An 11874-nucleotide genomic window follows, 5' to 3' on the forward strand; every position below is an offset into this window, starting at 1 on the left:
AAACGACAACGACCTCCGGGGTGAACAACCCCAATACTAGAACCAATATAATAAATAAACGACAATCAGAATTAAGAGGGAGAGAGAGAACGAAACCAAACCAAGAGAAGATTCTGAAGGTTTGGGTAGCAGCTTCTTGCCAGGCAGATGTCGCGGATCCTCCTGTCGATCTGGTTGAAAAGACCTTCAACTGGAGTGCGGTTACCAGTGAAAACACGAGCATTTCTTTCATGCCAAAGAGTATAAATAATTGTGTGCGCTAGAATAAGCTTCAGGGTAGTCAGTTTGTGATCATTTGGGGAAGATTGAAGCCATAGGAGCAGCCGATCCCATGTGTTGAAACCCACGAAAGGGAGTTTCATCTTAAAAAGACACCACCTCCAAAGGTCATAAGCAAACGGACAACGAAAGAAAAGATGATCTCTTGTCTCGAAATAGATTTCACATAAGTAACAAGAATCATCCTCTATCAAACCCCAGTTTCTGAGTCTAGACAGTGTTGGGAGTCTGTCTAGGCAGCAGAGCCACATAATGAAAGCGTGCTTAGGTACATGACCCGTGAACCACACTTGTTTGTGCCAGGAGACCTCTATGGAAGGAGGCTTTAGAAGGTTCCATGTTTTGGCAAAGCTAAAACGGTCGTGTGCACCACCATTAGGCGTAGCCCAGAGATAAGTATCTTTGACGCCATCGCTTAGTTCAACCTCTGCGAGGTGGCTCATAAAAAGTTCCTCGTTTTGATTTCGAGCTCCTCTAAAGATCCACCCATGTCTTGCTCGAGCTTGTGCCACCGTAGAGTCTAAAGGGAGACCAAGTCGAAGATGTGCATCAGGTCCAAGGAATGTAAATAGATCTCTAAAAGGAGTCCATTAACAAAAAATGGTACAAGTGCGAGTGTTAGAAATTATGGTTAACCAATTAATGATCATATTCTTCTACCGTATCTTCTGCTGGTCGATCAATAACTTGGACCGATAAAAACCACTAACCATTTCGGTTGAGGTATATAAACCTTTTTTGTTGTCAACATCACAGAAACTTAATTTTTTAAAAGAAAATCGATTTTCGTAAAACTCACCGACGACTTTATCAAATGACGAACATAATCTGATGGATCCACGAACTACAAAGAAAGAACGAAACTCCGAATTGTGTAGAAAAAGCAATCCTATTATTCATTCAAATAAACTCAATGCAGCTGAATCTTTTCTAACGAGTTCCATTAGATCACCGTGTCAGTTGTACCATATTCAAGTCTATATCATGAGTTTTGCAATATATTTTAGCTTCTTTTTTTTTTTCTTCTCTAAGACAGTTTTTTTAAACTTTTGAAGTTATATATATAGAGAACTAATGACGTTGTACCCTTGTACGTACCACTACGAAAATTACAATGTTTCTGTGTTTTGCGTACCAAATTTTTAGTGAAGTAATACTTAAATATAACGGTTAAAAAAAGCAAGTACTATACTAAGAGTTTCGGCCGTTCAACTCTCGCGACATAGCCAACTACTACCGTATACCCACAACTATATACACGGTCTAAGAGTAAGTTTATCGGGACTTCTTAGTCTCACTTCTTAACTTTGATCTGAATAAAAATAAATCAGAAATGGCAAGAATACTAAGAAGAGCTTCTTAATTAAGGAGTTTAAGAATCTTTAAGAACCATCGACGTGGTCAAAAATGGTTGGGTGTATTTTTAATATAAAACAAAAAAAATTGATTTTTCTTATTCTTCTCTCTCGCGAATCTCGGTGAGGTACGATCGGAGACCAGCAATTCGGATCCTTTCCTTCGCCAATTGGGAGACGGTCAAACACTAAGAAAATGTTATAAGGGTATTCAACTTATTTTCTTAACTTCTAATATTTATAAGTGTAAGTGAATAATAATTCAAAATCAATTTTTTTCTATTACTTCCAAAGTTCTAAAACTTCTAACTCTACGTTAATACCTTTTACACATATATTGATATATATATATATATATATATATATATGTATATATACGGTTTCAACCATTTACATATATGCCAATTACATTAATATAAACTGATACGTTTTAATGTAATATCGTGTTTTTTATACCATTTTTACCGTTTTAACTATACCACAATCTCTTATAGCTTAAAAACAATTGAAAAACATTCTAATAGAAATTTGAATTAAAGACTTCAAATTTTAAGAAATCTCAGATATAATTTATAACCCTTAAAAACTAACAAATCCAAATGATTAAATATGATTATATATGCACATTGCACAACATCTTCCATGTTTTTTGTTGTGTATGCTTATCTGATATCTCTTCGATACTATCATTACCCCTAGATAAATTTACAGTCCAAAAACTCCCTCTTCCACTTTCTCTTCTTCCCTCTCTCACTCTAGCTAACAACAATCTGGCTTTCTCTCTTAAATTCTGTACTGTAAATTTGTAATAGGCACTTGCATTATAATTCAAAGTCTTAATAAACAAACAAACAAAAAGAAAAAGGTGGAATTCCTGCTCCCTTGATGAAAAAAAGCATACGACTGGTGGACATGGAGATCCCTTGTCCCTTGATGAAAAAAAGCATACCTCATGGACATGGAGATCCCTGCTTCAGCTGCGGCCTCTTGCCTCTCGGTTTATTCGTTGTTCTGTGGGAAATGGGATGCGAGCGAGTTTCTGGTACGATTGGTGGACCCCTCTCGGCCCCCTCATAAATGTTTTTGGGCCAACTGGACCATCTCAAACAGGCATTCCCTTGCTGGGAACAGTGGCCAAAGCTTGCACCAGTTCAGAGTGGCGCACTCGACCTGCAAGATCTCCTCAAGCGGAACTGTTCCATACTCATCTAACTACCATTCCTCTACCAGTATCCAGCACAGAGCCAGACATGTACATTTGGGAGATAGAGGGAGAGAAGCTTACAGAATTTAGCACGGGAAAAACCTGGGAAGCAATACGATTTAGACGTCAACCCCTAACGTGGACAAAGCACGTATGGTACAAAGGCGCCATCCCGCGCCATGCGTTCATGATGTGGCTCACCCAGCTTGATCGTATTCCTACAAGAACTCGCTTGGCAAATTGGGGTTTCCAAATAGAAACGACCTGCTATATATGTGGCTTGTATCCGGAATCAAGAGATCACCTCTTCTTGCACTGTGATTTCAGCGAAGTACTATGGCAAGAAGCAACTCGGAGACTGGGCTATAGTCCGTTCGTGTTCCACACCTAGGAAGCTCTGTCAGCATGGCTCAACAGTAAAGACTCAACATCAACCCAAACATTGCGGAGACTAGTTGTGCAGGCACTCATCTACTCTATCTGGTTAGAAAGGAACAACCGCTGCTACAACAGTGCTACCACACCTCCCCATCTCCTGTTCAAGCAAATGGACAGACTGGTCCGGGACGCGATCATAGCTAAGAGGCATCGGAAGAACTTCAAAAACGCAATGCAGAGCTGGCTTAGATTCCTTTAAAAGCTTTTGTATTTCAGATTAATCCTCGTTTTTATTTTTTTTTTTGGCGAGGAATATCTACTGTATTAAGGCCATTGTACCCATTCCAATTTATTTTCATCAATGAAAAAAAAAAAAAAGGTGGAATTGGTCCATAACGGTTTGGGGAACTTTTCTATTTGAACCGGAAACAGAAAATCGTGAGGACGGTACACGTGTTAGGTAAGAACACGATCCGCTCGTGTGTAACAGCCAATGATGTCGTCATTCCACGTCGGTACGTACAAGACTTTTTTTTTTTTTTTGTCGTGAACACAAAGTTTTCAAAATTAACGAAACCGTTCCCATAACCGAAACTCGAATAAAAACAAGACACAATAAATTTATATGTCTGGGTACTTTTCTGTCGTTTTCTCTAGTTTCTAACGTTTATTCGTGTTTAATTTTTGTTTTCTTCTTCATTTATTTATTTATTTATTGTTGAGTTTAATTGTAGTTCGAGTTTCATCAGTTACATGATTTCTCTCTTTTTCATCTCTATTCTAATCCATGAAAAATTATGTGGTTGGGATACTCGATCTTATCTAGTACATCTCTCGTCTTCAGTTCAAGATTTATGGAGTTAAAGAAAGATTACGGAGTAAGTTGTTACGCATGAAAGATACATTCAAACGAATGACCACTCAATCAAGAATCTAAGTCTACAACTTATAGGGTTTAATGGGAGAATAAATGGTCCACATCATTGAATAATAATGGTCTTCAGTAGTTTTTCTTTTAACTATTTTAGTTCTTAAGAAATTAATTGAACCTATTAATTTCTTTGTCACCCATTCACAATTTCTTTTTACTTTCAGTTGTCTTACATTACATTAGGAAAACTATTTTCTCTAACTTTTCGTACCTAATCCATAATTATTTTAACTAATTCAATAGTTACAAAAAAGGCTTACAAATTAAAAATGATATATTTCTTTCCTGGGAGAAAAATAGTTTTCTTTACACCAAATCTGTAAAAATATAGGATGTGCATATATTTTCCGTTTGCTACGCCTGTATTTCCAATAAATGTCGTACAACTTTGGTTTGAGTTCATGCATTTCAGTTATAAGAAAAAAGAAAAAACATTGCTTGAATGTCACTGAATATATCCAAAACGACGTCAAAGTTCAAAAGATCTCTGAAGTACTTGATGAACTAGTTTTTTTTTTTTTTTTTTTTGATACTTGAACTAGTTGTTGAGCTAATCATGATGATTACTTTATAATTTAACTACACAAGACGAATATATATATATATATAGATATACATACACACATATACGTTATGGTTATGGAGAACAGAAAGCTCATAAAAGCAATTTATTTCACACCCTTTGAGATCTTTTCTTGCTTTGTGTCCGAAACAGACAAAAATTGATTCTGTTGTTTTTTCCCATAATTAACTCACACACACACACGAACGTACGTGCAATATCTGTATGTGTGCATAGTATAGTAGAGCCACACGAGCGGTTCAAAAATGTTTTTGGAGTTTCCGAGACTGTTGAGACTGTGGGACCTATGGTCATCGAACCCTCCACACGCACGAGCGGGTCACTCGTTTTGCATGCATCTACACTACACGTACCCACCGACTTTTCCAAAGCCTTTACTTTTGCACGTGTAGAGAGAGAGAGAGAGAGAGAGAGAGAGAGAGAGAGAGTGAGTTAGTTGTTATACTAAAAGTATCTCATTATTCGAAGTTTTCGTTTCAACAGAAAATAGAATGTAACGTTAAGGAAAACGTGAACCTTAAATCTTTCTAATACATTTTCTAATTGTCAGAAGAAACGATAACAAGTAGCGCATACATATAAAATTATTAAAATTGGTTACAGACCTAGCTCGAAACTTATAAGAACGAGTTTTACTACCATCGACTATAAATATACTGTAGTTCAAATAATTAAGATCGTATTCGTACGTAATTTTATAAACCCATTGTTTTAAGTTTAACCAAGAAAACGAAGATAAAACCATTTGAATGGGATCATTAGGCCTGAAATGATAATTAACACAGCATATGATTGAACATGCTATTATAAAAGTTTCCTTACATTTTCTTTTGGTGTTTGAATAAACAGCTATCAATTTTGTTCTCAATGAACATTTAATAACCACTCATCATCATTTTTACTCTTACATATTCTTGTATTTATTAATTTCTAAATAAATGTCAGTCAAATATAATTCAATATTTTTTTTTATAGAGAATCTCTCTTTCCTCTTCCACCATATAAACAGTGAAAAGCCATTCAAGTGGTCTCTCTCTCTATCCTATTCCTCCCTCCTATTCTTAGTTTCTCTTCCTTTAATCCCTAAACCCAGAAAAAAAATGAACCCAAATCTCCTTGAGAAAGATCTAAGGGGTAATGAACCTATCAATGGGTCGAGAAGATTCGAAGACGCAAACAACTTCGGATCTCTACCAAACTCACACACTACTGCTTCTCGTAAAACTTCTCTCACCAACCTCTCTCTCTCTCGAAACCATCCTCACAACAAATCAGCCTCAGCCTTGGAGCCGGAAGATGAACATGAGAAAGAGAAGGGTGAAAACGCAAAGAGTTTAAGAATGAGGGGCAAAAATGGAATTAACACGAAACTATGCTCACGAGGACACTGGAGACCAACAGAAGATGCTAAACTCAAGGAGCTTGTTGCCCAGTTTGGTCCCCAAAACTGGAACTTGATTGCTCACCACCTTCTTGGTAGATCAGGTACATTTATTTTTACTTTTCTTGGTCAACTTAACTATTTCCTTCACTGTTTTTACTCAAAATTTCGTAAATGTAAGTATTTTTAACAAATATTCTTAAGTAGAAGAAAATTAATCATATACGTTAAATTGTTAAGAAATCTAAACAATTTGGTGAAATTGAGTTTCCAAAATTATTAAGCATTTTCATAACCGTACGTGTTTAGATAATTTTATAGAGAGGTTTTTTTTTTTTAATATGTATGTAATCAGTAAGTTAGACTACATTATATATACGGCTATATAATTAAATATTCAACAATATACAATGGCTAGTGACATAACGCTTGATAGTAACTAATTTAATATATTATGAGGGATACGTAACTAATGTTGCTTCTTGGATTACAGGCAAGAGCTGTAGATTGAGATGGTTTAACCAACTCGACCCAAGGATTAACAAGAGAGCCTTCACGGAAGAAGAAGAGTGTAGGCTTTTAGCAGCTCACCAAGCCTATGGGAACAAGTGGGCTATGATCTCACGTCTCTTCCCGGGTCGTACCGATAACGCCGTCAAGAACCATTGGCACGTCATCATGGCTCGACGGACTAGAGAAAGCCAACGACAACGTCAACAGCCTCCTCCCACGCCGTCGAGAGACGCTGAAATGGCGGTGTCGTCCTCGTGCCGCTATAATCACGAGGAGTTCTTCGGTAACGTTGCGAACGGTAGTTTCGTAAATGAAGAAGACGATGAAGATGACGACGATGGCTCAGCTGTCTCTACTTGTACGACGGAGCTCTCTCTCACTCCACCTTCTTCGGCTTACCAGCCTCGCTTCTTGAATTACGATAACACCCTTGCCTCAGGTAACATTTTATTTGTTAGCTTGTGTTATTATTATTATTTTTTGTCTCTATTGACCTTGAGAGTTGAGACATTGAAAGTATAGAAACTTGGAATGTTTTTTATTTTGCTTTAACAAAAAAAAAACTTGGAATGTTTTTCTCTTTTTGCTTTTCTTGAGAAGTGTTTTTGGTGAATCTAACTATAATGATTTCGGTCGGTTGGTCGAGATCAGATTGCAATCTTTACTGGGTGTATCGTTTGATCATGATTAGTTTATGCTTATACCGGTACGTAGAACCAAATATGAGTTGTGGTCTAAATTTAGCTTAGTGATTCCAGTCTTGTTAAGATTTTTATTTATTTTTTAATGTTGAAAGCATATTGAATGATAATTTTGGCCAACATGTTGTATAACCGACGACGAGTGACCACTTCCTATAATTTTCATATATATGGCAATGATTATAAATTTTGAATGACAAGAGAGAGTAAGAATACGTTTTTTTTACATCGTAAGAGTACCTTTAGGCTTAATAATATAAGGAGGTGAAGTACTATTGTCACGTTACTATTTCAATACAACAAAATTTCACGTGGGGGCTGAGAAATTATTTTTCTAATCTTGCAGGTAAAGATGGTCAGTGTGTGCAGAGAGCAGAAGTAAATGGCATATATGGTAAAAAGATGGACCATCAAAATCACCACACAATCTCAGTCAGTGAAAGAAAGGTGGAGATGAAGATGAAGAGTGGCTTTTACTTCTTTGATTTTCTTGGAGTTGGAGCTTCTTGATTAATTAGTTGCAGAACTAGGGTTCAATGATGAAGGAGAACTGTGAGATAAAAAATATGGGTTTAGTTTCTTCTATTTTTGCTGGTTAATTTTAGGCATGTTTGTTTAACATCTTAATTTGGGCTTTGGAAGAAATTAGCCGGGGTATTAGCGAAAACTAAAATAATAATAATAATAATAATAATTTCCTAGAAGTTAATTACTTGTCAAGAAATAAAAATTTAATATATATAAGTAATCTCTTTCCAGTATAATTAAAAAAAGTTTACAAAATAACTCGCATCGTGAATATTTACACCCAAATTGAAAAAGTAGTAATGTCTCCAACTGAAACAACAGAGTTACAAATTTTGATCATTATTTTGGTAGTATTTCACAATCTCTGATCAATTTTTGGTAGTAAATTACAACATATTACATAATTATATGGAAGATGTTATATTTTTTTTCTTGATTATGCTATATGTAAATCATATTCAGAACTTCTTCTTTTTTTTTTTGTCATCTCTGTTATAAATCATCATTATGAATATTTGACAATCAATGTAAGAAGTTACAGTATAACCTTTCATAAAAAAATAACTATTCTGTTAGATGAATCAATATAGAGTTAAATGAATAATAGAAATTAATAAAATATTATACTTAGTAACTATTATAAGATGTTTTACTGTATAAATCTCAATTACTCGGCTCGGGTCGGATCCCTAGTGTCCGCTTCCAGCCACATAGGTTAGTTGGGCACAGAAATACAAAAGAAACCCATAAACAGACTTTTCATTTCAAAGGGCCCAATAAGCCCACTTGGTTAATCTCCAAAGAACCCCATAAAACAGACTTTAACTTTCCTTTTGTGTATAAACAACATATGCTTGGGAAGTGTTTTGAGTTTTAGGAATGTACTAATTAAGATCTAGCATTACATTAACAATATCAAAATTAACATAACCTTTGAATTTAACTTTCTTGGATAATCGTTAAAAAATTTCGAGTTCAAAGGACATATTTTTCCACAAACTAGATCTATATTTAAGATTTGGCTTGTTTTGTTGGATAAGGTTTGTGTTCAGGCGAGCAAGAATCGACAAGAAAACAAAATATCTGACAGAGTCCAAGATTTATTTAATCCAATTATACACGAAAGACACAAAATCAATAGACGTAAAGAAAAAGAAAAAAAATAATAATTCGACTGTATAATGTTTCCACACAAGATATAGCCAGTTCAGTAGTTCATGTCTGTCTCGGTACCTGTCGATGACAAAAATGAAACAAATAAAAACAGATTTACAATTAGGAAATAATTATAGTAATCGTGCTAGGTTTTATTATTGTTGATTAATTAGTGATTATGTTGAAAAACCCTAACAAGAAACATTTTATATTTCTAGAAAATCTGAAAATGTTGACACCGTCTATGTATTTGATCAAGAGAGAATATAAATTCCCAAGGTCTCTTTTACCAATGAACTCAATAAAATACTCGATAGTTTGCATAATTACTCGGATTTTATTGGTTCTTGTGTTCTTACTTCTTGGCTATAGTCTTTATATTTCGAGAAAATGTATATGTTAGTATCATTAAAAAAAACTTTAACCAAACCAAAAAGGTCGATACAGCTGACATCAATCCGTAAAGCTTAATTAAATCACAAAATTTCAGTTACAGATATTAAATTTCTACAAAAAATGATATCCATTTAGTACGTAAACCGACAATCATCATATTGAGTTTTATTTTATTATATTGTCTGCAGAAATATTTTATGTTATAGTAACAGGTGCATCAGAGATGGGTTGAGATTAATTTATGCAGACAATTAGGACTTAGACCAGAATTAGGTTACAGGCTCCAGCCCATGTTCACAGACTAATTTGAAATACGAAATACTATAGAATTCATTTATGAAATACATATGGTAAAATAATGACTTCCATCATGAGAAAAAGGTCTAGAATTTTTTTTGTTAAATCATATCTATAAACATTCATCAGCACTTTGTTCATACTGTATATATTAATAAAAATAGTGAATTAAAATTTAGTTACCAGGAAATAAGCTTGGCCATGTTGTAAAGAATGCATCAAGAAACCAAACTCATCAGTGGGAAGAGGAAGACCAGAGGAATGAAGTAACACCGAATCTTCACCGAACGTTGCTTTCATGTCTATCGTTCCTTTTGTTACTTCCGTTGGAACTCCATTTATGAACACGGTCATTAACCCTTAAAGTGATAGAAGAAGTATTATAATTTACACAAGAACAAAGATTTGAGAGTTAGCTCTCGATCGAAAAACACAAGATGGTAGCCTAACAAAAGTATTAACTTTAAAAAAACAACTTGAAACCCACCTGAAAAGAAAACATGACTTTCTTTCTTTACACTTTCAAATATTAGTTTATTGAAAACATGAGCCATTCAAATATTTATAATTTATAAACCCAAAATTTTACGGTGTTAAAAAAAAAAAAGGAGCCATGCAAATGAATGATTCACCTTGTTGGTATTGGAAATTGGAGTTTTCATCAGAAGAGCTAAACATCGAATGAGCGTTTGAGCTATGCTGATGATGATGATGAGATTCATGGCCATGCATTGTAAAAAGATTCTCCATGCCATTGGTCTCACACACACCACTTGAAGAAGAGAGGCCGAGTAAAAAAGAAGAGACTTGAGATGACGAAGTAGTTCCATTAAGGAAGTAATTAGCTGATGAGTTGATACAACTTCCAAATCCCAAATCAATCTCGCTGTTGCTGTATGGATATTGATGCATGCTCATGGCCGTCATGTGCTGGTCTCCTCCCGAGGTGGCGGGTGCGGCGGTGGCGGCTTGAAGCTGCCGCTGTCTCCGGCGAGATCTTGAACGTCGGTTTTGAAACCAGTAGAAGACGTTAGCGTCTCCCACTGCACCGAATTTCTCAAGCATCTTTCTTATCCTCACCGTCTCGTCTTTTGGTGGGTTAACAATACCACTGTTAAAGATGGATTCGAGTATCAAGATTTGCTCCGGTTTAGGTGACCAGCGTGACCGTACCGGTTCGGTAGAAGTGGAGGTGCTCTGCGATGCTCCTTCTTGATCCATTATTTATCAAGATTCAAGAATATGCTTGTTTTTGTTTTTTTGGGACTATGGAAATTAAGTAAACGCAAAGGAGACTGTGTGGTGCCTTGAGGGAAGATTTTTGTAATGGATTTATAGGAGAGAGATTCGCAATGAATCTTCGCTTTGTTTTCCTTAAATATTAAGTTACACTACTGGAGTGTTCTCACTCAATATATATATATATATATATATATATATATATATAAATATTATTATATAAGGTACGGTCGAATATGTTAACACGTATTCCTAAGAGGCAGACGAGTTAAAAAATTGAGATTGCATATCATTTGATGATATAACAAAACTAGCAAAGAAATGCTTTACACCATTACATTATATATTAACTAGAGCAAGTTAGAAACAAACCTTGAGTTGATGATAACAAATTTTGTTTGTGTTCTCGTACTGATCGTCATCACAACAATGTAAATAAATTTCAAATTCCAATAGCAAAATCTATCAAATGAGAAAAGTATACAATTAGGTTATTGTAAAATGACGGATTCTATATCAATCATCTTATCAAAACATATAAAGGTAAACTACGCCATACTCAGACATATTTGTTCTAATAGTACTATAGTTTCTAACTTTCTATTCTATCTAATAATGCGAATTCGAAGGTATTATTAATGTGCATGACCTTTTCCTGGATTCTAAAATATATAGTATCCGTAGTGATTAAATTTCGTGACCATAGAAAAAGCAATGTGAAAGGTTCGTAGGCCCTAACCGGAAATTAATTAAAAGGGAAAATACCGGTTATGATTGTCTTGCTTTCTGCGATACAGATTTATTAGTTCTTTATAAATTTATTGAATAGCAAATAAATTTTCGAAACCTTGGGCGGACCTCGTTGCTTTATATGTGGAAAAAATATAATCGTGACGTCACGCAACAGAGGCCAAAAAAGATTTGGTTTGTCAAG

The 11874-nt window shown here is 35.0% G+C and overlaps 4 protein-coding genes across 4 annotated transcripts; 2 read left to right on the forward strand and 2 right to left on the reverse strand.

Annotated features, from left to right (window-relative positions):
• Positions 1–71: 71 nt before the first annotated feature.
• Positions 72–992, reverse strand: LOC147929270 (uncharacterized). Its single transcript, XM_087480549.1, has 2 exons — positions 940–992; positions 72–855 (listed from the first exon to the last, which is right to left on the reverse strand). Exons 1-2 carry the CDS (start codon positions 990–992, stop codon positions 72–74), a joined length of 837 nt encoding a protein of 278 aa, XP_087336675.1.
• Positions 993–2659: 1667 nt separating this feature from the next.
• LOC147929271 (uncharacterized) lies at positions 2660–3229 on the forward strand. The gene has a single exon (XM_087480550.1). The coding sequence runs from the start codon at positions 2660–2662 to the stop codon at positions 3227–3229; it is 570 nt and encodes a 189-aa protein (XP_087336676.1).
• Positions 3230–5734: 2505 nt separating this feature from the next.
• LOC104770092 (transcription factor MYB56) lies at positions 5735–8034 on the forward strand. The gene is made up of 3 exons (XM_087480321.1): positions 5735–6215; positions 6605–7063; positions 7672–8034. The coding sequence occupies exons 1-3, from the start codon at positions 5831–5833 to the stop codon at positions 7833–7835; spliced, it is 1008 nt and encodes a 335-aa protein (XP_087336447.1). The 5' UTR covers positions 5735–5830; the 3' UTR covers positions 7836–8034.
• An 890-nt stretch (positions 8035–8924) lies between these two features.
• Positions 8925–11102, reverse strand: LOC104735829 (WUSCHEL-related homeobox 12-like). The gene is made up of 3 exons (XM_010455681.3): positions 10334–11102; positions 9885–10060; positions 8925–9086 (listed from the first exon to the last, which is right to left on the reverse strand). The coding sequence occupies exons 1-3, from the start codon at positions 10920–10922 to the stop codon at positions 9069–9071; spliced, it is 783 nt and encodes a 260-aa protein (XP_010453983.1). The 5' UTR covers positions 10923–11102; the 3' UTR covers positions 8925–9068.
• Between the last annotated feature and the right edge of the window lie 772 nt (positions 11103–11874).

The sequence above is a fragment of the Camelina sativa genome, chromosome 13 (genome assembly GCF_030686135.1).
Source record: "Camelina sativa cultivar CO46 ecotype springtype chromosome 13, ASM3068613v1".
Classification (NCBI taxonomy): Eukaryota; Viridiplantae; Streptophyta; class Magnoliopsida; order Brassicales; family Brassicaceae; genus Camelina; species Camelina sativa.